The sequence below is a fragment of the Neomonachus schauinslandi genome, chromosome 4 (assembly GCF_002201575.2).
Source record: "Neomonachus schauinslandi chromosome 4, ASM220157v2, whole genome shotgun sequence".
Classification (NCBI taxonomy): domain Eukaryota; kingdom Metazoa; phylum Chordata; class Mammalia; order Carnivora; family Phocidae; genus Neomonachus; species Neomonachus schauinslandi.
Window position 1 is genome coordinate 49,336,090 of NC_058406.1, and position 27,855 is coordinate 49,363,944.

Consider the following 27,855-nt stretch of genomic DNA (forward strand, 5'->3'; position numbering starts at 1 on the left):
AAGGTCTAAAGGCCAAAAACAAGGGTTTGGGGGCCCCCGGGGGAACCCCGGGGGGGCCCCCCCCCAAAACAAAACCTTTTTCGCAAAACCCCCCCCCCCCCCCCCACTAAGGTCACATTCATAGGTTCTGTGGTTGGGTATATCTTTTAGAGAGGTCCCCAATCTGCTCACTACACTGCCTTAACCTAATACTTTGCAAGGCCCTGGGACTTTATTTTTTAGAGATTATAGTTTCGGGAATGAAGTTAGACTTGTATATCTTAGATTTGTCCTCACTGGAAAAGCATTCATAACCACATGCTTTCAGGAAAAATTTTGAAAGCCTCTAGAATGCTGTGCAGCGGGCATGACTATTTGGATTAATGCTAACCGTGGGTAGGCTGAGAAATTACTAATACAGAGTTGACACAGATTTGGGCTGTTTTCTAAGCCATCTTTCAAAATGAAAGACTTGGGCTAAGTGTTTTCTAAGCCATCTTTCAAATCTGTAACTCTTTGACCACTTTATTAGTAACAGACAATTTTAGATTTATCTCTGAATAATTAAATTTCTTTTTCTGAACAGTTAATTTAAAACTTATTTTTGAGAACCTTATGTGTAAAGGGCTATTCTTGACCCTGTAGTTAATCCAAAATTTTGTATCCTCTAAGAGCCTCTACTCTTCTTGGGCTGTGAAACTAAACCTATAAATTAGCATAATTAATAAGGTGAAGCATACAAGATAAATTCCAAGTCAATAATACATTTTGTGTTACAAGTTTTCAGAAGGTTTCAGATAGAAAGTAGTTCTGTTTCCTGATGTTTGACTGCCCCTGCCTGGATGGTACCTCCAGGGAACCCTGGATGAGTCTCTATCATTGCACCCAAGAGTCAGGCACACTTACTCATTTGCATGTAGCTCTTACTATAAACTGAGCTTTTAGAAGGGGCTTATATCTGATTGTGTTACCTTAGCAGGTGCTCAAGAAATATTTGTTGAATAAGAAAGTGAAATGCTACTTAATGTGTGGTTATTCAACAGCCCTCCTTCCCCCGCCCCCACACTACCGGCAGTGGCCAGGTTATACAATAACCCACCCTCCTCTCTACTGAGATTCTTCTTGCCTTTATTTTATTGACCATTCTGTTCTTGCACCTCACCAAGTATAAACCTTTTGAAAATTTCCCCCATTCCTCTCCTATAAACATTAACCTCCATTTGTCCAGGAACCTTTTTTTTTTTTTTTTTTAACTTTTTTGTTTTTCTAACCTTTGTGTGCCTGTATGACCCTTACCCAACACCTGCATAGGCCCTGGAGGACTCGATTTGTTTTATGGGCTCTGGGTACTGCAATGCACTTGGTGAGCAGCTCTGTAAAGTGTGAGTGTGTCAAGCACCGTGACAGATGAGAAATGTGTGCCTGAGCCCCCGCACCAAGGGTCCATTGGAGGAGGAGTGTGGCAAAGGGCACGGGCAGCCTTTGTGCGGAACAGGTAATGAAAAGTTTTAAATGGACTGCAGCAACCTCTGAAACCCAATGCCGTAATTTAACAGGCCATTCTTACCAGCATGGGTGGGTGGGAAACCGCTCTGCAAATAGAGCCGGTTCCCTCTTCCTAACACTGGTGTTTGGCCCTTCCGGCCAGAGTTTGGCCCCACCCCTCGTCTCTCCTCAGTGGGAAGGAGGAAGCCATGGGCAAAGCTAGAACTCTGAGGCGATGATACGGAGTACAGTGCTTTGCAGGAATGTAGGTCCCTGTGGACAGGAGTAGAATGGTACACGGGGATGGCGGACAGGCACCTGAGACGTGCTATAATACCGCCTGAGCATTACAGTTACTTTCACCCCCTCTGCAGGTTCTGTTGCAGTACCAACTGATTAGGTCCTAATTCCAAAGTTTCTAGACAAGATAAAAAGCAGTAGTACTGGGTTTGCAGAAGATTTGTTCGTTAGGAAGAAACGGAAAGAGTTTAGGTCGTGTTTATAGGAAAAATTTTAGGATAATTTATCTCTTAAAAATCATTTCTGATTTTCTAAAAAGCCAGAGCTCCAAAAAATACTATAAATGTATGGATTCAAGGAAGGCATTTGATCACAATTCGTAATATTTGTCTAATATGCTGAAGAAAGAGTGGCTGAGAATTTCTAATCGATTACTGGGGTGTATCCTAAGGGTGATTAATGGACCTATGCCATATGGACACAGGTCCCTAACTATGTGTCCTAGGACTCTATGCACAACTCTGCCCTAGTCTTTTTTCAGTAAATCGGGAAACGTCACAGATGGCGTGTCAGGTAAATTTGCACATTCCAGTTGGCAAAATGCCTTAACCTGAGTTTCTCCATCTATAAAATGTGGTTGCTAGTATCTTTTCTCTCTAACTCATAGTTTGATATGAAAATCAAATGAGGTAAACAAATGTAAATGAATTCTGAAATTCATAAACAAAGCCCCGTTAAAAATGTGTTTTCTTAACAAGCACTGGGTGATGTATGCAGTTGTCGAATCACTATATCGTACACCAGAACCTAATGTAATGCTGTGTGTTAACTATACTGAAATTAAAATTAAAAAAAAATTTTTAGGGGCGCCTGGGTGGCTCAGTCGTTAAGCATCTGCCTTCGGCTCAGGTCATGATCCCAGGGTCCTGCGATCAAGCCCCACATTGGGCTCCCTGCTCCGCGGAAAGCCTGCTTCTCCCTCTCCCATTCCCCCTGCTTGTGTTCCCTCTCTCGCTGTGTCTCCCTCTGTCAAATAAATAAATAAAATCTTAAAAAAAAAAAAATTTTTTTTAATGTAAATGTTTTTATTTGGTTATTTCTTATTCTGTGGAATTTTTTTTAAATAAGGGAAATGTAGGAGTGCCTGCAGTTGGGACAGCTTAGGTTAATAAGGGAAAATGTGTAGTGAGATGAGAATAAAATCATTAAGGGGGTTCTTTTGATAAAATATTTCTATTGCTAAAATGTCATCTTTTCTGTGAGGCCATATGTAAAATTGTAACTCTTCCACTGAGCAGTCCCTATCCCCCTTTCTTGCTTCATTTTTTTTACCGTACTACTTGTCACCATATGACATATTAAACATTTTACTTATTTAGTTTAATATAAATAAGATTTCTACCTTGAAGGGTCTGCCCCTATTAGATGCCCATAACTATTTATTAAACAGATGAAGGATGAATAAAAGCATCTTGTATTCACTATTATCTGGGTTTGCTCTTTAGGCATGATGATTCCAAATGATATCCAAGGCCCTGGCTTGCTTGTTGAACTCCCTGCTGTGGCTCAAAGAATGGAGCAAGATTCGCCCTTATACCAACTCCCCAGGACCCGAGTTGTTTCCAAGGCCTCGGCATACATAGGAACATCATCTAGATATACCACTGATGCCTGGTATGATACCATTTATCTTTGTTTTCACATTATAAAGTAGTTTTCTTTTTGCTCTTATTTTAAAAAAAGCATGATTATGGTGGAACATTTGGAAAATACAGAAAATATGAATAAAACTGAATATTAGACAATTACTATGAGAATTTCACATACTTAAAATTGAAGCATATATACAATTTTGTATTCTTGCAGTTGTGTGGAAAACGATTACATAGAATATTTGCTTAGAGAATAAGAGTTTAATTGTTTAACAATGTAAGCAAGACATACAGACAGATTAAGGAGGGAATGGATTCAAGAGTTAGAGAATTTGCTGGAATTGGTGACTGATAACGTGTCAGGGTGAGAAGACATAGTTGAGGATGACTTGTGTTTCTGGACTGGGACAATAAATGAATTGTGGCACCATTAATTCTTTCATATATGATTGTAGGAGCAAAGGAAGCAACGTAAGTGTACATTGGTAGATGAATGGATAAAGAAGGTGTGGTATTGGGGTACTGGGTGGCTCAGTCAGTTAAGCATCTGACTTCGGTTCAGGTCATGATCTCAGGGTTCTGGGATCAAGCCCCATGTCAGGCTCTCTGCTCAGCAGGGAGTCTGCTTCTCCCTCTCCTCCTGTGCTCTCACTCGCTCGCTCTCAAATAAATAAATAAAATCTTAAAAAAATAAAAAATGTGGTATATATACATTGGAATATTATTCAGTGAGAAAAAAGAATGAAATATTGCCATTCTCAACAGCATAGACAGACATAGAGGATATTATGCTAAATGAGATAGGTCAGATAGTGAAAGACAAATACCATATGATTTCACTTATATGTGGAATCTAAAAAAAAAAACCACACGAACAAATGAACAAACAGAAACTGGCTCATAAACAGAACAAACTGGTAGTTGCCAGATGGGAGGGGGAAGAGGGATGGGTGAAATAAGTGAAGGGGATTAAGAGGCACATGCTTCGAGTTATAAATAAGTTATGGGGATAAGTGCAGCATAAGGAATACAGTTGATAATATTATAATTTTATGGTGACAGATGGTAGCTACACTTATCATGGTGAGCTTTTCACTATGTATATAACTGTCAAATCACTATGTTGTACACCTGAAACTAATCAAACATCGTATATTATACTTCAGTTTAAAAAAAAAATTATAGGAGCATGAACAGGTTGGAAGGGAAAATGAATTTGGTTTGGGACATGTTGAGGGTTCCACAAAGTGAAGTGGAATCAATTAGGTGTGTGATTCTGGGGTTTAATGTTGAGGTCTATCCTTATGTGGATAATTGGGAGCAAGATCACGTGTATGTGAAACTGCTGGATTTGAATAGTCATCCAGGGTAAGCTCAAATAGGAAGAGCATAAGGCTAGAATTATAGTCCTGCAAAACAGCATTGTTATAGGTATGAATGAGGAAGAAAATAGTGGAGTGGAATGAATGAACAAAACGTTGGAGGAAATTGATGAGCCCAGAGAAAGTCATGGGGGCACCTGGGTGGCTCAGTCGTTAAGCGTCTGCCTTTGGCTCAGGTCATGATCCCAGGGTCCTGGGATCGAGCCCCGCATCGGGCTCCCTGCTCAGCAGGAAGCCTGCTTCTCCCTCTCCCACTCCCCCTGCTTGTGTTCCCTCTCTCGCTGTGTCTCCCTCTGTTAAATAAATGAGGTAAAGGAGAAGGAGTTACACATATATAACTACATGTATATCTGTGTGTGTGTGTGTCTCTCTCTCTGTCTTTCTGGGATAGATCCAGCGAATGAATATGTCGATGCTAGAAAGATGGTGATTAAACACGGTCCCTGGCGAGGGTGAAGGGAGAGAAGGACATTGCACACCTAGAAGATGAGCCTTTGGTGGTTTGATGGGAGGAAGTTTACCTCCTCCACAGAGACAGGTGCCAGGAATGAAAAGGAAAGTACAAATACAAGTGCTATTTTGTGTCCTATGGGCAGGAATCCCAAGAGATATTTTATTTTTTATATTTTTTGTCATTTAGGTAAAGGTTATTTTAAAACAGGGATGAGGTGGTAGTAATGTGGGCATTAAAAGGAGAGGTGTCTGAGTAGGGATTCACTTTTTAAACAACGGTAAGAGAGTAATGGCTTAGTGGAAGGGAGTTTAGAAAAATCTTGGCGGCCCCCCCCCCCCGCCCTTTTCCAACTTCCCAGAGCAAGGGAATGAGCATCATTCCCTTGAGCGTGGTATCTGTGGCAGAGAACCAGAAGCTGTAGAGAGAACAGAAGAGGTTGAGAGAACATTCGGTGAAGAGGTCAGGGTGTGGAGTAGTTTCCTGACAACTCAAGGAGATTCCATGGAGTGTGATGGGTAGTTTGGCTGGAGGGTCTTGGGGGTGAGTCTGGGAACGGAAGCAAGGAGAAACCAGAGAATCAGGGAAGGAAGGAGTTGGTGGCCAAGCATAACAGGGATGAGAGATAGGGTGGATTTATTGGCATTCATGTTTTTATTAAAACTTTAGTCCAAGTATGTTGATATATGAAGTGTCTTAGAATGATAGCACTTCTCGGTTCAGCAACCTCGTGACCTTTGCCTATAGTTTTAGATAGAAACTTCATATCACAAACAGTTGGTCTCTGGGCTTTCAGCATAGCTCCTCTCTGAGTGGAAAGGAAAGACTCAGATCGGCTCAACTACTTGAAGGAATTCGGTGGCTTTTTATTCAGCAGAACTGGACCAGTGTGCAGAGGGGAGGTGCTGACAGGTCCTACATCCTGGTGCGAGTGATGTAACCAGCTCCCAGGGAAACACATAGTCTTAAACAGGCAGCGGGTTTGTTTCTTTAGGAGAGATGCCTGGAGGTGGAAGTACCGGAAGGCTTAGGAATATAATTTTATGACTTCTTAAAAATTAAAAAAAAAAATTTTAATTTTTTATTGTTATGTTAATCACCATACATTACATCATTAGTTTTTGATGTAAAAAAGAAATATTTAAATAATCTCCACACCCAATGTGGGTCTTGAACTCACAACCCCCAAATCAAGAGTCACATGCTCCACCAACTGAACCAGCCAGGTAGGTACCCCTAATCTTATGACTTTTTATATGGTCAAATTACTTTTCAAGTGAAACATCTTTGTGTTTTTTTAAATTTCCCTTCAGCTTGGTGTTAATAATTGAATCTGGTCAAAGAATTCGGAAATGGGGCTGCTCCTTTAAAGGTGTAGAACTGTGACTGCAGAATTGGACAGTATCTAAACAAATTTCCAAGACCACCCCTCCTTTCTTATGCGGAAGACCAAATGGAACATCCATTGTGTCTTACTCAATTCTTCCAGCTTCAGAGAGGGAAGATGCACTTGACTCCTACCCCATTCATTACTTTTTCTCTTAAAGTATCTTTGACAAGCTGGTTTCTTATGAGGCACAGGCATTCAAGAGTTTTGACCTAACTTGTCTTCTGAGATCAGTCTTGCATTTGAATGTTGTTTTTTTTTGACTTGCTGTCATAGATTCAGGGTATATTGAAATTTCAGCAGGTTCTAGAAGAGTTCCTGTAAGTCATATTTCCCCTCTTTTAGTCTTTCAAGATGTGCCCCCATGGAGTTAGGTTCATAGGAGAGTATTTATTGCCGCTCAGGAGCTTTCCTGAGTAATGCATAGATTGTTTTGGAAGACAGTCTTTCAGATCAGGGTCTCATGCAGTGCTGAATGATATTTTAGAGTTTCTACTTTGCACTAATTTTTGTGTAGGACCCAGCAAAGTTATTTAATAAGCACTGTGCTGCTTTATCACATAGACACCGACTTTGCTACCTTTGGAGGCCTGTTTTTTGTTTTGTTTTGTTTTTAATATTCAACTTGAAGGGGGCCAGTGGTGCAATGGATAATGTGTCTGTGGATCAGAATATTTATTCAGTTTATTTAAACTAAAAACAAAACAAAAAACAGTTTACTTATTTCTCCTGCCTTTCACCCCCTGCCTCTTGAAACTACCAATGTGTTCTCTATATCTATGAGCTTGGTTTTTTGGTTGTTGTTTGTTTTAGATTCCACATATAAGAGAGATCATGTGGTATTTGTCTTTCTGTCTGATTTATTTCACTTACCATAATACCCTCAAGTTCCATCCATGTAGTCTCAAAGGCAAGATTTCATTCTTTTATGGCTGTATAATAATCGTGTGTGTGTGTGTACACATACATATACACCATGATTATCTATCAATGGATTGTTTCTGTATCTTGACTGTCATAAATAATGCTGCAATGAACATGGGGGTGCATATATCTTTCACATAAGTGTTTTCATTTTTTTTTTAGGTAAATACCCAGAAGTGATATTGCTGGATCATACAGTAATTGTATTTTAAAATTTTTGAGGAACCCCCATACTTTTTCCAATTTACCTTTCTAACAACAGTGTACAGGAGTTCCCTTTTCTCCATATCTTTGCCAACCAACACTTGTTATTTCTTGTTTTGTTTTTTTTTTTGATAATAGCCATTCTAACAGTGTGAAGTGATACCTCATTATGGTTTTTTTTTTTTTTTTGAAGTTTTTTTTTTTTTTTTGACAAAAAGCACAAGCAGGAGGAGCAGCAGAGGAAGAGGGAGAAGCAGGCTTCCCGTGGAGCAAGGAGCCCGATGCGGGGCTTGATCCCAGGACCTTGGGATCATGACCTGAGCCAAAGGCAGACACTACCAACTGAGCCACCCAGGCGCCCCACGTCATTATGGTTTTGATTTGCACTTCTCTGCTGATTCATGATGTTAAGCGTATTTTCATGTACCTGTTGGTCATCTGTATGTCTTCTTTGAAAAAAATGTCTATTCAGATCTTCTGCCCATTTTTTCATTGGATTGTTTTTTGGTATTGAGTTGTATGAATTCTTTATATATTTTGGATTTTAGTCCCTTATCAGATAGATGATTTGCAGTTATTTTATCCCATTCAGTAGGTTGCCATTTCATTTTGTGTATGGTTTCCTTTGCTGTGCAGAAGAAGCTTTTTAGTTTGTAGTCCCACTTGTTTATTTTTGCTTTTGTTGCCTTCATTGTTGATGTTGGATTAAAAAAATAATTACTAAGACCTATGCCAAGGAGTTCACCACCTAGGTTTTCTTCTAGGAATTTTATGGTTTCAGGCCTTACATTCAAGTCTTTAATCCATTTTGAATTAATTTTTGTGTATGCTGTAAGATAGCGGTCCAGTTTCATTTTTTTTGTATGTGGCTGTCCAATTTTCCTTACACCATTTGTTAAAGAGATCATCCTTTCACCACTGTATGTTCTTGGCTCCTTTGTTGTAAATTAATTGATGATCTATGTTTTGGTTTATTTCCTGGCTCTCTATTCCATTGATCTATGGTCTCTTTTTATGCCAATACCATACTATTTTAATTACTATAGCTTTGTAATATAGTTTGAAATCTGGAAGCATGTTGCCTCCAGCTTTGTTCTTTCTCAAGATTGCTTTGGTTCTTCTGGGTCTTTGTAGTTTCATAGAAGTTTTAGGACTGTTTGTTCTGTTTCTGTGAAAAATACCATTGGAATTCTGATAGTAGTTGCATTGAATCCGTATATTATTTAGGATAGTACAGACATATTTACGATAATATTTTTTCTAATCCATGATAATGGAATATCTTTCCATTTATTTGTGTCATCTTCAATTTCTTTCATTAGTATCTTGTAGTTTTCAGTATGCAAGTCTTTCATCTTGGTTATTTTTAGGTATTCTTTTTGATGGAATTGTAAATGGGATTGTTTTCTTAATTTCTTTTTTTGATACTTTGTATCAGTATAAAGAAACAACAGATTTTTGCATGTTGATTTTGTGTACTACAAATTTGCTGAATTTGTTTATTCTAACAATTTTTGGATGGAGTCTTTAGAGTTTTCTATATATAAGAAATATGTCATCTGCCAATAGTGAGTTTTACTTCTTCCTTTCCAGTTTGGATGCCTTTAGTTCTTTTTCTGGTTGAATTGTTCTGGCTAGGACTTCCAGTACTATGTTGAAGAAAAATGTAAGAGTGGACATCCTTGTCTTGTTCCTGATCTTAAAGGAAAAGCTTTCACCTTTTCACTGTTAAGTCTGATCTTAGCTATGGGCTTGTATTATGTGGAAGTACATTTCCTCTATACCTGCTTTGTTTAGGGTTTTTATTATAAATATGTTGAATGTTGATGTTGAATTTTTTTTTTTAAGATTTTATTTATTTATTTGACAGAGAGAGACACAGTGAGAGAGGGAACACAAGCAGGGGGAATGGGAGAGGGAGAAGCAGGCTTCCCTCTGAGCAGGGAGCCCGATGCGGGGCTCGATCCCAGGACTCTGGGATCATGACCTGAGGGGAAGGCAGACACTTAACAACTGAGCCACCCACGTGCCCCTGCGTGTTGAATTTTGTGAAATGCTTTTTTCTGCATCTATTGAGATGATCGTATGATTTTTATCCTTCATTTTGTTAATGTAGTATATCACATTGATTTGTGAATGGTGAACCATACTTGCATCCCTGGAATCAATCTGACTGGATTGTGGTGTATGATCCTTTCAATGTATTGTTGAATTTGGTTTGCTAATATTTTGTTGAGGATTTTTGCATCTTTGTTCATTAGGGTTGTTGGCCTATAATTTTCTCTTTTTTTTGTGGTGTTTTCGTCTGGTTTTGGTATCCAGGTAATGCTAGTCTTATAAAATGTGTTTTGAAGAGTTCACCCCTTCTATTTTTTGGAAGATTTTGAGAAGGATTGGTATTAAATTGTCTTTGAATGTTTGGTAGAATTCACCAGTGAAGCCATCTGGTTTTGGACTTTTATTTATTGGGAGGTTTTCAATTACTGATTCAATCTCCTTGCTAGTAGTTGGTCTGTTCAGATTTTCTTTTTCTACATGATTCAGTCTTGAAAAATTGTATGATTCTAGAAATTTATCTATTGGCATATAATTGTTCATAGTCGTCTCATAATTCTTTGTATTTCTGTGGCATCAGTTGTAACATCTCTTTCATTTCTGATTTTATTTGAGTCCTCTTTTTTTCTTGGTAAGTCTAGTTAAAGGTTTGTTAATTTCAAAGAATCAGCTTATGGTTTCATTGATCTTTCTACTGTTTGTTTGTTCGTTTATTTATTTATTTATTTATTTGACAGAGAGTGCACAAGCCGGGGGAGTGGCAGGCAGAGGGAGAGGGGAAAAGCAGGCTCCCCGCTGAACAGAGAGCCCTACGTGGGGCTCGATCCCAGGACTCTGGGATTATGACCTGAGCTGAAGGCAGACGCTTAACTGACTGAGTCACCCAGGCGCCCCTCTACTGTCATTTTAGTCTCTATTTCATTTATTTCTGCTCTAATCTTTGTTATTTCCTTCCTTCTACAAGTTTTGGGCTTCATTTGTTTTTCTAGTTCCTTGCTATGTAAAGTTAAGTTGTTCAAGACTTGTTTCTTGAGGTAGGCATTTATTGCCATGAGTTTCCCACTTAAAACTGTGTTTGCTGCATCATACGAAGTTTGGTGTGTTTTATTTACATTTTTGCTTATCTCAAGGTATTTTTTTTATTTCTCTTTGGATTTCTTCTTTGAAGAAATCAGTTGTTCAGTAGCATGTTGTTTAATCTCCACGTATTTGTGAACTTTCTAGTGTTTTTCTTGTAATTATTTTCTTGTTTTATGCCATTGCAGTTAGAAAAGATGCTTTGTTTAATTTTACTCATCTTAAATTGATTAAGACTTGTTTTGTGGCCTAACACAAGATCTGTCTTAGAAAATATTCCATGTGCATTTGAAGAATGTGTATCCTGTTGCTTTTGGATGGCATATTCTGTATGTGTCTGTTAAATCCATCTGTTCTAACATGTCATTTAAGGCTGATGTTTCCCTATTGATTTTCTGTCTAGATAATCTATCCATTGATGTAAGTGGGGAATTAAATCCCCTACTATTATTGTATTGCACTCTATATTTCTCCCTTTAGGTCTGTTAATATTTGCTTAATATATTTAAATACTCCTGTGTTGAGGCATAAATGTTTACAAATATCCTCTTACTGGACTGATCCCTTTATCATGGTATAACACCCTTCTTTGTCTGTTATTCTTGGTTTTAAAGTTTATTTTGTCTGATATAAGTATGGCTACTCCAGCTTGCTTTTAGTTCTCATTTGCATGGAATATCTTTTTCCATCCTTTCCCTTTCACTCTGTGTGTGCCCTTATATCCGAAGTGAGTCTCTATAGAGCAGCAGGTAGATGGGTCTTGTTTTTTAATACATTCAGCCACTCTTTTCTTTGAGTATAGATTTTAGTCCATTTACATTTAAAGTAATTATTGACAGATATGTGTTTATTGCCATTTTGCTAATTGTTTTCTATCTGTTTTTGTAGTTGAGCTTTTCTCTGTTCTTCTCTTTCTTCCTTTTTGGTTTGATGACTTCAGTGGTATGCTTATATTCTTACTTTTATGTATTTACTATTGGTTTTTGATTTGTGGTTACCATGAGACTTAGATATAACAACTTATATCTATAATAGTCTACTTTAAGTTGATAATACCTTACATTTGATCCCATTCTAAAGCTCAGCATTTTTGCCCCTCCCCCACTATGTTTTGGTTTTGATATTGTATTTACTACATCTTTTTATCTTGTGTATCCCTTAACTAATTATTGTAATCATAGTTATTATTACTGGGTTTTTTTCTTTTAACCCTTACACTAGCTTTTTAAATAATCCATGACCTTTACTATATATTTACTTTTCCAATGAGATTTCTTCTCTCACATGTGTTCTCATTACTAATTAGCACCTTTCTTTTCAGTTTAAAGAAGTCCCTCTAACCTTTCTTGTAAGGCCATTTTAGTGCTGATGAACTCCTTTAGCTTTTGCTTGTCTGGAAAATTCTTTATCCTTCAATTCTGAATCATAATTTTGCCAGATAGAATATTTTTGGTTTGAAGTTTTTTCTTTCAGCACTTTGAATATATCATTCCATTCCCTTGTGACTTATAATGTTTGTGCTCAAATATCTGCTAGTAGTCTTATGAGGGGGGTGGTCCTTATATGTAACAAGGTTTCTTTCTCTTGCTGCTTTTAATATTCTTTCCTGTCTTTAACTTTTGGCATTTTAATTATGATGTGTTGTGGTGTGAATCTCTTTGGCTTCATCTTGTTTGGAATTCTCTGGGTTTACTGGAGCTGGATGGCTGTTTCATTCCCCAAGTTAGGGAAGTTTTAGCCATTATTTCCTAATAAGATTTCCACCTCTTTCTCTCTCTCTCTCTTCTTCTGGGAGCCCTATAAAAAGTCAATGTCAGTTTGTTTGATGTTGGCTTGTAAATCCCTTAAGCTATTTTCACTTTTTTTATTCGTTTTTCCTCTTGCTGCTTTGATTGGGTGAGATCTTTGTCTTTGAGTTGCCCGATCCTTCTGTTTCATCTAGTCATCTATTGAACCCCTCTAGTGTATTTTTCAGTTCAGTTCTTGCATTCTTCAGCTTTGTGACTTCTCTTTGGTATTTTCTTATATTTTCCATGTTTTTGTTGAAGTTTTAACTGTTTTCATCCATTCTTTTTTTTCAAGTTCAGTGATCGTCTTTATATCCATGACTTTGGACTCTCTATCAGGTAAATTGCTTATCTCCATTTCATTAAGGTATTCTTCTGAGGTTTTTTCTTGTTCTTTCATTTGGAACACTCCTCTATTTCTTCATGTTGCTTGACTTTCTGTGTTGGTTGTTATACGGTTGATGAAACAGCCACCTCTCCCAGTCTCGAAGGAGTGGCCCTGTGTAGGAGATGAAACTTTTCATTCAGCCTTACTACAGCTCTTGGTTGATTCCCAAACCTCTGTGCTTGTCCAAACAGCCTATTATATTTTTAATAGCTCCTGATAGTTGAGGATGTGCCAATACCTGTCAGTGTCCAAAAGGGGAGATTCAGGTTGACTGAAAGCCAGACCCTCAGGCAGCAGCTTTAAAAGCATGCAAATATATATATAATCCTGAGGGGCCACATGTGTAAGCCCCACTGGCCACCAGACAGGCAATCTAGAGGTGTGCCTTGGGTGGCAGTCACAGAAATTGGGACTTCAGAAGAGTGTATAAGCTCCTTTTGGGGAAATACCAGTGAACTAGAGCAAAGCAGAAGGAGAATGCCGGGATGGTGTTCACAGCCCAAGTTCCTTTAGAGCAGCACTGTAGGTCGCTGAATGTGTGCCACACCTAAATATTGCCCCTCAGCGGAAGCTCCAGAATAAGCAAAGTGACCTTTTTTAACAGAAAGACTGGGGCATGTGCCTCAGTCTGCTGTCTTTGAATTGCCCTGATGGTAGTAGCCTGCCAAGAATCATCTTCTGATTGCCATAGTCCTGTGGGATCCAGGAATGCAAGACCCTTCATCCACCAGAGCCAGGCAATCAAGGGGTGTCCCCTGGATGTCAGCTGCAAAAACTGGGCACCAGACTCATGGAACGCTCCCCTCCAAGAGTCAGTGTCACTCTGGAGTGTGGCAGAGGGTGAGCATGATGAGAGCACTTGCCCTCCGAGGTCTCTGGAAAGGATTAGTCAGCCTCAAGGTGCATGCTTAATTAGAACCCTACCTCTCAGGCTACAGTCCTAATGATTAATAGGCTCCTGCATGGAAAGACCAAGCTCCTGGATCTGTTGCCTCTTGCTATGCTCTAGGGGTGGTAGCTATTGAAGAATTTTTTGTCCATTGGTTACAACTTAGTGGGACTCATGAGTGTAAGCCTAACAGGACCCAAGAATCAGGCAATGTAGAGGTGTCCCCTCTACAGGAGTCACAAATATTGGGGCACCAGATTAGGAGTATGAGCTCCTTTTTGGGTGACACTGATTATTACAATCCCATGTGACCAGGAACATGAGCTCCTCTGGCTTCTAGCATCAGATGATCAAGAGGACTGGTAGTAAGAGGTCAGATGCTCCTTGAAAGTAGAGATCTCTGGGAACGGACCTCTGGGCAAGCAGGGTGTGATAACTCTGGAGGGTGTCCAAGTGATTTTGTTCTGAGAGAGCACAAGCAGGGGGACCGGCAGGCAGAGGGAGAAGCAGTCTCCCCGCTGAGCAGGGAGCCCAATGTGGGACTTGATCCCAGGACCCTGGGATCATGACCTGAGCTGAAGGCAGACCCTTAACCAACTGAGCCACCCAGGTGTCTCTCCTTCTTTCCTTATAAGGCCACTTGAGATCCTGTCTTCAGAATCCACCTGGCTTCAGTCTTTTTCTGACTCATCTATGTCATCACCTACTGCCTAAAGACATATGGGTGCCTGTAATGGGGAGCATGCACATTTCTCAGACTGATAGCAGATCTGTAATGTAGATATATCATAGGTACTGTTCAAACATTTCCTCTGTTATCTGTAGCTACATTACCCTGAGAAGGTTTCCCTCGTGTCTGTATTTCCTCACTTATAAAGTGGGTAGTTCTTTAGTTAAATAAGTGTGCATATAAAGGACTTCATAAAATGCCTTGAACAGAGCTTAATGAAAGGTTGGCAGTGATGCTAGATGACAAGGATAGACTTCATGGGCTCAGAGGTTTCTAGGGCAGTGTTCTTTGTTGCTGAGTTTATTAAAACATTGGAGGAGATTGTAGTTCTTTTGTGTGGGTGTGTGTAATGAGTAGGATCAACTCATAGTAAGGAAAACAAGGTGTCAGAACCTAAAACCTGGGAAGATGAACTTGAGATGAAAGACTTGTATTTAAAATTGAAAAAAAAAGGGTGCCTGGGTGGCTTTGTCGTTAAGCGGCTGCCTTCGGCTCAGGTCATGATCCCAGGGTCCTGGGATCGAGCCCTGCATCGGGCTCCCTGCTCAGCGGGAAGCCTGCTTCTCCCTCTTCCACTCCCCCTGCTTGTGTTCCTGCTCTCGCTGTCTGTTTCTGTCAAATAAATAAATAAAATCTTAAAAAAAAAAATAAAATAAAATTGAAAAAAAAATCATGTTATATGTATACTAGTATGCAAATGAAAATAAATGCTTTCAGGTATTGATCCTTTGTTTTGAATATGGCAGGTAAAATAGGAGGGGGGTGTCATATTTGGGGAAAGGATTAAATGAATTATTGTTAATTTTTTTTTTTAAAGATTTATTTATTTATTTGAGAGAGCGAGAATGAGAGCGAGAGAGAGTATATGAGAGGGGGGAGGGTTAGAGGGAGAAGCAGGCTCCTCGCCGAGCAGGGAGCCCGATGCGGGACTCGATCCAGGGACTCCAGGATCATGACCTGAGCCGAAGGCAGTCGCTTAACCGACTAAGCCACCCAGGCGCCCAAATTATTGTTAAATTTTGAGCCCCAGTACAGTGCCTGGCATGTAAAGCCTTCTAAGGCAATGGTGGATATCTAATAGATTTACCTTTGAGGTAAATTTTGCGTAGATTCAGAACATTGGTAGGAGGCTGAGGATTAGGGGAGAATAAATATGTACATTTGAGCAAAGACTACTCTGGAGTGTTTGAGTTGGGAGGAAAACGGGAGATTTCTAGTATAATGCTGTTGGAGCTGTTGTCTGCTCTGCAGGCGAAGACAAATGTGAAAAATTAGAACAAGAGGTACATAGAGCATTACACTAATGTGTTTGAAAATATAATTAGATCTTTGTTTACTAATTTAGGCTCTACAGAAGGCCAAATGAGAAGTAAATTTGATATAAGAAAACAACTTACCCATTATGGCTTGAGTTTTTGTTTCTTAACAAAACTCTTAAGCACAGTTTTACATATTTATATAAAATGCACAAATTTTAAGGGACAGTTTGTTTAATTTTGATAAATTCATTCACAGCCTGATCAAGATATTACATCCATCACTCCTTGGCAGTATCCTGCCCCAGGCAACTACTAATATGACTTCTAACACCGTAAATTATTTCTCCCGTTCTAGAACTCATGTAAATGTTGTCATACAGTAGATACTTTTTTGTGTCTGGCTTCTTTCCCTCAGCGCAGTCTGTGTCCTTCTAAACTTTAATGTAAGGGAATGCCTAATTCTTTATGTATACTCGTGTCAGATAATAATTTGCTTTGCAACTTCAAAATCACAGTGTAACGTCTGTATAAGTAGCCCTACTAGTGTGAAAAACACTAGTGCCTATTGTCCTGTTTCCTGTGGTGTGTCATGCAAAATTACCATATAGAATCTGTATTTAAAGAGGAAAACCATCTCAAGATAGTTTAGTTACAACCAAAACTCGTCCTGCTTGTATCATTTTAGAGTGCGGAGTTTACTTGACACACATTTTGGCTTAGTACTTAGTAGGTAGAAATTTTATATGAAAGAAGGTACGTTGGAAAGAAAAGGTCTGATTCATCTCATTTTTGTATGATGCTGAAAATTTGATTTGCCTAGAGATTGTATGTCATCAAATCTTACATTAATATCCACTTGTTCATTAATGGGGTGGTCCACCTTTTCCCCCAGTTCTGTAAAAGTGTTAACTTTGTCCATTTGTTATAAAGGTCAAAAATAAAAAGCACTGTTTCTATTGGATGGTTAATTCCTCTGGGGAAAATTGGTTATAAAACTCTGGGTCAAAGTGTAAGAAGTGCATTTCATTTATTTTAACATGAGATCCTAACTGATTGAGCTACTGACCATATTTAATCAGTGCAAATTATAAAATTTGAGGTCAGAAAATCCTTGTTAAAGTTTTAAATATGTTTGTGTAAATTTAGATCTTAATATATGCAGTAAAAATATTTTACTTTCTCAGTTAATTTTTAATTTGGGTTAAAAGGTATATGCATTCATCAGTGTAAAGTGACCACATTAGTTTGTTTAGTTGCTCATCTCTTGTGATAGTATTTCCAAAATAAATCGCACTATCTAGATAAGCTTTTGCAAGATGGTTTTTTGTTGTTGTTGTTGTTGTTTTATTGTACTTTAAAGATTTTATTTTTAAGTAATCTCCACAACCAACGTGGGGCTTGAACTCACAATCCTGAGATCAAGAGTCACATGCTCCCCCAACTGAGCCAGCCAGGTACCCCTAAGCTTTTGCAAGTTTAATCTCTCTCTAGGTATGAAATAATCTGAAGAAAATATGTGTAAACTTCCTAAAGAAATATAATATGCTTTGAAAAAGTCAGTTTCTTCCAACAGAATAATCCTTTTGTTACACTATCAAAACTAAAATTTTGCATATTCTAGACAGTGTTTTCTTTCCCCCCTTAGTTGTATGTGAAAGCCAGCTGTTTTGGAAATTTTTGGTTTTCATTTTTTTAAGTGGGGAAACTAATCGTCCATACTAATGTTAAAACTTGGTTTCCATTCTATTTTAGGTTTCTAAAAATTGAATAATAGTAGCATACATGTACCATAGTAAAAATACCTATGTGGGGGGCGCCTGGGTGGCTCAGTTGCTTAAGCGACTGCCTTCGGCTCAGGTCATGATCCTGGAGTCCCTGGATCGAGTCCCGCATCGGGCTCCCTGCTCGGCAGGGAGTCTGCTTCTCCCTCTGACCCTCCCCCCTCTCATGTGCTCTCTCTCAATCTCTCTCTCTCAAATAAATAAATAAAATCTTTAAAAAAAAAAAAAATACCTATGTGGGATTTTCTTCTTCTTCTTCTTCTTAATGCCTCTTATGAACTGTTTTTCCTCACAACACTTCTGACACCAAATATGTGAGTTTTCCCCTCTGCCCAACTACTGATTCTCTGGACACTAACTGCTGTCTTAAAATTCAATTCACTTCTGACACTAGCTACTCAGAGTTAGTGCTGATTGCACAGTCTAAGGACTTAGTCCCACAAGACTGTCCTGACTTCAGATGCCCGTCACAAGTTCCGTGTTGCTAGCTGTGCTTCTGACCAACCAGCTACAAATTGGGAGTTCCCATGATCCCTTTCTCAGGTTTGATGATCAAAACCTTTGATTTGCTAGGATGGCTCACAGAAATTAGGAAAGTGCTTTACTTATGCTGACTGGTTTATTATAAAAGATACAACTGAGAAATAGCCAAATAGAAGAGATGCATAGGGCAAGGTATGGAGGGGAGGTATGGAGGATGCACAGAGCTTCCATGCATTTCCTGGGTGCGTCCCCCCTCCCCTCCGCCAGTACATCAATACCTTGATGTATGTGCCAGTCTGGAAGTTCCATTATGTGAGCATGACTGGTTACATCATTGGCCATCAGTGATTGAACTCCATCTCTAGCCCCTCTCCTCTTCTCAGAGGAGGGTGAGACTGAAAGTTCTAACTAATCATATGGTTGTTGTTGTGGCAACCAGACCCCGTCCTGAAGCTGTCTAGGGCCTCACCAAAAGTCCCCTTACTAGCATAATAAACTCAGGTATGGTTGAAAAGGGCTTGTTATAAATAACAAAAGATGATCCTATCACCTCTGTCACTTGAGAAATTTAAGGGTTGTAGAAGCTCAGTGCTTCTTATTATCACACCTATTACAATTTGGGATACAGGAAAGTAGAAAATGGAGAGGAGGAAGGTTTCAGTGTTGATTTGCTTTTTGAATTTTTAATTGTAATCTTCAGTTTATATTTAAAGGGGAATTCTAAAATACAACAGAGTGGGGTGCCTGGGTGGCTCAGTCAGTTAAGCGGCTGCCTCTTGATTTTGGTTCACATCATGATCTCAGGGTCGTGTGATTGAGCCCAGCATCGGGCTCCAAGCTCAGTGTGGAGTCTACTTGAGGATTCTCTATCCCCCTCTCCCCCTCCGCCAGCTCGCATGTGCTCTCTCTCTAAAATAAATCTAAAAAATAAAAATAAAAAAATAAAATACAGCAGAGCATGAAGATATTCCTTGCAGTAATAGCCATATTCTAGGATATAATCTCAGTGTATCATATTTGGGATAGCAAATAAATTACATCAATAGCATGGGCTATTAAGCTGCTATTAAATAAAAAAATGATTATAATACACAAGGAAAATTTTGATACAAATTCAAACGAAAAAAATTGTAAAGGGAATGAATGTTAAGCCTCAATTAAATGCCAGTCATCTATCATTTAATCCTTACTATTACATAGGGTAATCAAAATATGGAAGTTTCTGCTATCACAACTATCCAACAAACATATATGCACATGTGCAAAAAACAATGTAACGTGATAAATAAAGACTTAAGTTGGTAGAATCATGGGTATCATTTAAGGATTGCATTCAGCTGCTTATAAACAAATACCCCACTTAGTGTAGCTTAAACAAACAGGGCCTTAATCTTTTTTATGTAAAAACCCCTGAAGAAGGTGATCTGTCAGGGTCTTAAAAACCTTCTTCTTTCTGCTCTGCTGTTTTCTTAATGTATTGGTTTAGTCATTGTTTCTTCATGATTTTAAAATGGGTGCTCCACCGCCAATGTCATCTCTGCCTTCTAGGCAAGAAGAAAGGGAAGGTCCTAGAAAAAGCCTCCTGCCAGATGATTCTCTCTCCATTCAATGAGTTTTTCTGGAAATCTCTAGGGACTTTTACTTTTATTTCAGAACACAACACCCAGTTACCATTAGCTGAAAGGAAGTCCAGAAAATGTATTTCTTTAAAGCTGGGCATAGTGCCACCTGGAATTAACGAGAGGTTATGTTGGTTAGGAAGGAGGGAGAGGACATTAGATAAGTAATTGGGAAGTATCTGCCAAGTTCTTTTTCCTTGAATATTGTGATGCTTTTAATAATAAAAAATACACTGAGGCAAGAAAGCCGTCTGGTAATGGGTGAGATGTTAATGGCCCCTGATGATCCCAGTTCCTTTTTTTTTTTTTTTTTTAAGATTTTATTTATTTACAAGAGAGAGAATGAGGGGCAGAGAGAGAGGGAGAAGCAGACTCCCCGCTGAGCAGGAAGCCACATGCAGGGCTCCATCCCAGGACCCTGACTGAGATCATGACCTGAGCCGAAGGCAGACGCTCACCCGACTGAGCCACCCAGGAACCCCATGATTGCAATTTCTTAACTGATTTTTGGATTGTCTAGATCCTTTCCGTTTTCTCTTTCTCACTCAGCCTTAAACCATTATATCCTAGAAAGTCTGTCTGTAGAAGCAGCAAATAGGTGGAGTTTTATTACTTTTTATGGGACTTATTTGAGAGTTCAGAGAAAAATACAGCATTGAAACTTTGCGTGCTGCAACATAGATTTGGATATTGTGAAGAGGTTGTGTGCTCAGGAGCCTTCTGTGAGCCTCAGTTCCTCATGTGGAAAATATAATAGTATGACCTGCAGTGCTGCTTCACAGGGTTTTTGTGAACATGAAATGGAAGAGGTAGTGCCTCCATTTTTGTGTAGAGTAATACAACTTACGCTGTCAGACCTATTATCTCATTTGGTGGTCCAGAGTCACATCCATTTCATGGTGCAGGTTAGACTGGAGCTTAGGACTCCTGACTCCTCCTTTAGATAATGTATGGTAATGTGTCTACCCTATTCAATAGCATTACCTTTGTAGGTATTCTGTAATTCAGCATTTTATGTTGTTATTTCCATACTAACATAACTTGATGGGTGAAAGTGTGGTGCTAGGTAGGATCGAATTAGATCTAACATAAGTAAATCTCTCTGCAAACTGCAGAGTGATGGATAATGACACAAAACATTCATGGGATACAAATGACAAGGGAATTATTTAGGGTCAGGGTGACAGATCTAGAAAGAGGGATTGTGCTTACCAACTGTTTAGCCATTTCAGCTATTGATGTTGATTTATGCTGGAGTGTTCTCTTTGCTGGTTCATCAGTACCAAGTTTGAAGGAATATATTTCCTAATATTTTATATGTTGATAGAAAAACAAATGTGATATTGTACAAATCAAGCACAGATTTTTAGAAAATTGCATCTAGAGTGTCACCAATAAAAGTGTTTATAATAGTTCTATGACTTTTTGGTGACAGGTGGATATTTATTGAGTTGAACATTAATGTTCTGGTTGATGTATGTATTTTATTGATGTAAATATTTTAAAAGCTTAAAAATTAAGAACTATTTACATATAGATTGTTTAATTTTGAAAGTTTCTAGGAGCCTTTAATACAACACTGTTTTATAAATTGTGTGTTTTTTCTTTTCTTTTCTTTTCTTTTTATTATGTTAATCACCATGTTTTTTCCTTTCTCTCCCCTCAGTGAGTTACCTGAAAGAGAAGAAGGTGAAGGAGAAGAAACTCCAAACTTCAGCCACTGGGGTCCACCAAGAATGTATGTTGATGACATTATTGGCTTTCTCAGGAGAACACAATCAGTTAGTTGCTCTTAAATTTCATAGTGTCATGTGGCCATGTACTGATTGAGAAATTGCCATCATCCACATGTAGGCTGGCCTAAATTTTAGTTTTGTCTTATCTAGGGATTTTTAGCCAGGCAAAATGACTATAATCAACATTAAATGGAAAGTTTTATCATAGTTTTTCAGAAAAAGCAATTTACAAATGTCCATGTATGATAGTAACCAATGGACTAAGTATACTTTATTATTGCACCACTGCCTTGAATGCAGTAAAATTTCTTCCTTTTTTTTTTTTTTTTTTTAAATAACAGCAACGGTAGTTGAGGCTTCTAGCATGTATTCATTTATCTCTATCCTCCTCCTCTTGTGTTCGTCCAAGTTTGTGCCTTGTTTGAGCTAACAGAATATAAAAGTCTTCCTTTAGCTGCTCTATTCTGCATGCATTATTAATCCCACAGTACCCACCCACATGGTGTTTTCTTCTTGCACTTCTGTGTTTTGTCTTAAAGACTCTTGGGCGCTGTTTTCTGAACTACTTTTTAATTTCAGTTCATCATTGGCCACATCTGCAGTCTGAGTAAAATTCATAACCATTTGAAGGGCAAGTTTTATTCCATACTTTATTTTAAAAAGTGATGTGGAGGTAGGAAGAAAAGAGAGCCTGCCAGCTTTAAGAGCAAAATCTGTCCCCTACTTAAAGAAGCACAGGTTAAACCTGCTGACTGGAAAAGGCAGCTAGGGCAAGAAGCCTTTTAGTGGCAAATTTATTTTATTGTGAAAGTCTGTGCTTTTTGCCAAAATGATAATATGCGACTTTCTTGATTCCCCCACCCACCCACCCATTTGCTACTTCCTTCATCCATTCCTTGCTGATGTTAGGGATGTAGAATTAAAGAACTAATTATAGAAAATATATTGTGGTAGAAGATGGGAACATTAAGGCCAACCAAAATCTCTGAATATTAAGAGGGTGTATTTATTGTTTTAGAAATCTTTTTCCAAACTCAAGCTTCCACGTGCGCCATGAATGATTGATAATGTCCTATAATTTTGGAACTAGGTACAGTTTCAAAAATTGTAAAAATATATTCATATAAAATATGAGTCACAAGGATATGGTCCAAATCGAACACTTATAGTGACCGTCCAACAAATTATATTAACTTGCTCATAAGTGAATTCATTTTCTTTTTACAGTGTTGAGATATTTAGGGAACCCAATGTGTCTCTTGGTATTAGTATTGTTGGTGGACAAACTGTTATAAAACGCCTGAAGAATGGAGAGGAACTTAAAGGTATATTTATCAAACAAGTTTTAGAAGACAGTCCAGCAGGAAAAACAAATGCTCTTAAAACAGGAGATAAAATACTTGAGGTAAGTGATGTTAAAATTCCGTTTTTGTTTGAAACCTACTTTAAGACAGTAATCATTTAACTGGAAGTCCTTCCTTCAGTTGTTGGGGGTATATGTGGATACAATTGGTGTATTTTCTTTCAATGCCCTAGTTTATATGTTGTTTGCATAATTTTATGAGATTTTAAAGTTGGGGTGGTTATCATATAGCATAGACAAAGGATCAGCTGACTAAAAAAACAATTTTACAATTTAACAGAATGAGTCAGCTCGTTAGCATTGTGTTTCTCCCATAGTCTTCAACAAACTAATTTTTTTCATCATTTAAAAAATTTCTAATGTTCTGCTTTTAAATTGAAGTATAGTTGTCATACAATGTGACATTAACTTGCAGATGTACTAGGTATAGACAATTCTGTACATTATGCAATGCTAGCCACGAGTGTGGTTAGCATCTGTTGCCATACAACATTATTACAATATTATTGACTATATTCTCTATAACAAGCTCTACATTGTATAAATATGTGTCAGTGGGATAGCCATGCTCATCCAGCCTCCATTGGAGGAAGGGGTGACTCCATTGTTCACATGCGGTAGGCTTTACAGAGCAGCAGAGTTTAGGGCACATCAAGGCGCTGAGAATGTCCTGAGGTCTGAATCTCATACATTTCTTTGCACTGGGTTTATTGGATGGACATCATATTAAATAGCTTCAATCCCAGAATCGTGTTCTTGATACATGCTTTATGATGCTAAACTTCAGCTGTGGTGCTTTAGTTCTGATAGAATGAAAAGAGCCCTGGAGGTCACGGGTTGAAGTCTTGATTGTGCTGTTTATTTTGTATCTGTTCTTGGACATATTATTAAACCCACCTTATTCTCAATTTCGAAATAAAATGGAAATGAGAATCTAAAACCCATAGCATCATTGTGAGGATTAAAGCCAAGAACTGTGTAAAATTGCTCTGAATATACAAATATTAGGTTATATTTGTGTTTTTGAAATTAAAAGAAGATTTCAAACACACTGGGGTTATGGCAGTGAAGAAAATGAGCAAAATTCCTACTCTTAGGTTATTTACATGGTAGTGGGGAAGATAGATAACGTACGTAATATGTAGAGTGTTAAATTGTAGTAAATAGCAGAAAGATAAGGAGGAACGAAGGGCAGTGGAGGTGCTGATTGCAACTGATAGATAGGTTATGGAAGATGATGTTGGGACAAATACAGGAAGTGAGAGAGTGAGCCAGGTGGATGTATAGGGGAAGAAGTCTCTAGGCAGAAAGAACTAAAATGCTTAAGCTCTGAGGTAGGAGTTTGCCTGACTATGTTGAAGGAACAGAAAGAAGTCCAGCACCACTAATGTAGGTAGAGTGAGCAAGAGAGTGTGAAGAGAAAAGTCTGAGAGGTAATGTGAAGCCACATCACAGAGAGCTTGGAAAGTTGTCCATTCTGGAATTGTGAATGTGTACATATTTTAAAAGGATTACTCTGACTTCAGGGGCAGGTGGGGTTTCCTTTATTTAGTATTTGCATACATAGCACATTGTTTTTTTCATTCCTTCATTTTTACCCTTGTGATTTTGTTTTAGTTGTATGTTTTGTAAGCAACATATATAACTGGATTTTGCTTTTTTAAATCTACCTTGATAATCTTCATCTAGTAAATAACTGACACGGATTCATTTTTTACTTTGATTACTGATATATTTGAACTTAGTTTTTAAATATGTATTCTGTGTTTTGTGTGGTCCTTTTTCTTCCCCTTAACTTTCTAATTTGAAACAGTCAAAGGAAATTGTAAAGAAATGTACAAGGAAGTCCCAGGTGCTCCTCCCTCAGCCTCCCCCCCAGGGTTACTGTGTGACACAACTGTAGTACACGAGCAGAACCAAAACACTGATAAGGGCACAACACCAGTTACATAGGCACTGATATATAACTTGGTGTATTTTTATAGCTCTACGCAGTTTTATCACATGTGTAGCCTTGCCTAACCACCCCCACAATCAAAGAAACTCAGTGTATCACTGTAAGACTCCCCTGTGTTGCCCTCTACAGCCGTTCATCTCCCCTGCCATATCCCCCCATACCCAACCTCTGGCAACCACTAATCTGTTTCTCCATGTCTATAATTATGTTATTTCACAGTTGTCACATAAATGGAATTACGTATTCTGCATCTTTTTGAGATTGGCTTTTCTCATTCAGCATAATTTCACTGAAGTTCATTTAATTTGTTGTGTCCATCAATAGTTCATTCCCTGTTATTGTGACTGAATACTGCTATGGTGTGGAGGTACCACAGTTTAACCGTTCACTCATTGGAAGACACCTGGGTTGGGGTGCCTGGGTGGCGACTCTTGGTTTCGGCTCAGGTCATGATCTCAGGGTAGTGCAGTCGCCCTTTGTTGGCTTCCACGCCCTTTGTTGGCAGTCTGCTTGGGACTCTCTCTTTCCCTGTCCCCCCCCCCCCCCCGCCCACCCTGCCCTGTGCGCTTGTGTTCTCCCTCTTTCTTTCTCAAATAAGTAAATAAATCTTTAATATATATGTGTGTGTGTGTGTGTGTGTATATATATAAAAGAAAGGCGCATGGTTTCCAGTTCTTGGTTATTATGAATAAAACGTCTATACACATTTGTATATAAGCTCCTAAGTGAAAATAAGTCTCCATTTGTCTGCAGTAAATGCCCAAGAATGCAGTTGGTGGTTGTATGGTAAGTCCATTTTTAGTTTTGAAAGGAACTGTTTTCCAGAGTAGCTGTACTATTCTACATTTCCACCAGCAGTATGTGAGTGATCCAGTTTCTCCACATTTTCACCAACATTTGGTGTTGTCACTATTTTTCATTTTGGACAGTCTCATAGGTAGATAGTGATATCTCATTGTTCTGAGTTTCCCTAATGGCTAATGATAAAGAACTCTTCATGCCATCTGTACATGTGCTCCTTTTTTTTTTTTAATTTTTTTTTTTTATTTATTCATGAGAGTCAGAGAGAGAGAGAGGCAGAGGCAGAGGGAGAAGCAGGCTTCCCGCTGAGCAGGGAGCCCGATGCGGGACTCGATCCCAGGACCCTGGGACCATGACCTGAGCCGAAGGCAGACGCTTAACCATCTGAGCCACCCAGGCGCCCCTGTACATGTCCTCTGTAGTGAAATGTTTGTGCATGTCTTTTGCCTGTTTTCTAATTGTATTGCTCATTGTTTTATCTTTTTAAATTAGGTGTTTTCCCCTTCATCTTTCCTGTTTTGAGTTGAATACAAAGTATTCTCTTACTTATCCGTCACTTTTATATACTAATAAGAACCCACTGTTTTATCCCAGATTTAATAATTTCTTTAAACCCACAGCAGATTTGAAATGTTAACACTTTAATATTTATTTTGTCAAGCATATGGAGTCATTTGTTTACTTCTTTTTTCCTGTGAAAAGCATTACTCATTTGTTTTGTTTTTAAGGAAAGCTTAATAATCATTTCTCTCTGCCTTGAAACAGTTGCATAAAGGAGCTAGATCTGTATAAAGAAGGATTTGTTGACCTGGGAAGTTAGCAATTAATTTAATTTTGGGAAATGGGTCTTACCTGTGTGAATGGACATACTTCTGGGTTATACACTTAAAGCTGAGAAAAGCTTAAGATTATATTTCTGCTGTAATATAACAGAATTCCATTTTTTCCCTAACTTCCTAACTTCAGTGATTCCCACTTAACCCTGTGGAAATGTGTGTTGGGGAACAAAAGCTGATTATTACTCGAAGATGAAATGGTTCTATAGCTTCTACTTCTCTTACTGTTGAATGTTTTGGGGATTAGGTTATTCATAAGAAGCTTCACCAAACTGTTGTGATAGCTTTTAAGCTTCAGTTAAATTTTTTTCTATATTGGTTTACTATTATTCATATCCTTCCTGAGTTCATATGGGAAAAGATGTTTTCACAGAAAAGAGGTTTTCACAGAAGAGAAGGTTTCATTAAAACCTTCCAGGGGATATCTGTCAGAATAAAAGGCCAAAGTTCTTGCCACAGCCTCTGTCTGGTCGTGTGGCTTCAGCTGCCTCCCTGACTCATGTCTCTGCACTCTCCCTTGCATTGGGCGCTACACTCACCTGCTTTTAAACCCCTCTCCCACACTGGGCTCCTGTCTCCTACCTTCGGGCCCTTACCTCTGTGTCCCTCAGCTTCAGGTGGGCTGGCTTTTCTCCTCACTGTGCTCTGACTCAGTGATTGATCATCCTCATCACTTCCAGCTCCTTGGATCCCCTTTGCTTTTACTGAACTTGTCTGGGGAAACCACATCCTAGTTAAATGCAACTCTTGGCTTATTTCAGGTTCCTAGCGTGGCTGGAGAAAATAACCAGCTAGGCTGTCTGGTCTCATTTTAAATTCATGAGCTCCTTCTCAAGTGAGTCTTTAGTTCTGCCTTGCAATCCTGTAATATTTCCCTAGTTGTTTCACTCTCCTGCTTCCAGAGGTAACTCCTTCACACCTCCTAAACTGCCTTCCTCCATTTTAATCTCAGTTTATGGTACTTATTTCTTATTTCATGGAGAAAATAGAAGCAGTACAAAAAGGAACTTCCCCTTGCTCTCACTGCGTGCCAAATCTTTTTTCCTAACTGTATCTGTAACAACATATGAACTATTTGTGCTTCTAACTAAAGCCAGTCTCTGTAACTTGTGCCACGGAAGTCATTCCCTCTTCGGTGTCCGAGGACTCACTTCCTCAGGTGTCACTTCTCTCTCTCGCATGCATTTTCCCTCTCTGCCACACCATGATTACTGTAACACCTCCCATCTTAAACACAAAAGCCAACCTTGATCCCACAGCCTTATCCACCTACATTCCTGTTTCTTTGGTCTCCTATGGCAAAGAGGTATTCACAAATTGTCACTATCCACTGACCATAAGCCACCCCAACATTTATTAAGGCTTTGTTACATTATCGGTTTGAGAAATT

At 38.7% G+C, this 27,855-nt stretch overlaps 1 protein-coding gene across 1 annotated transcript in view; it reads left to right on the plus strand.

Annotated features, from left to right (window-relative positions):
* The window catches only part of PATJ (PATJ crumbs cell polarity complex component), a 350,706-nt gene that overhangs the window by 115,611 nt on the left and 207,240 nt on the right, over nt 1-27,855 (plus strand). The window contains exons 22-24 of the mRNA XM_044914529.1: nt 3,210-3,378; nt 21,439-21,510; nt 22,736-22,913. Of these exons, the coding sequence (XP_044770464.1) occupies nt 3,210-3,378; nt 21,439-21,510; nt 22,736-22,913 (419 nt within the window). The remainder of the gene's footprint in view (nt 1-3,209; nt 3,379-21,438; nt 21,511-22,735; nt 22,914-27,855) is intronic.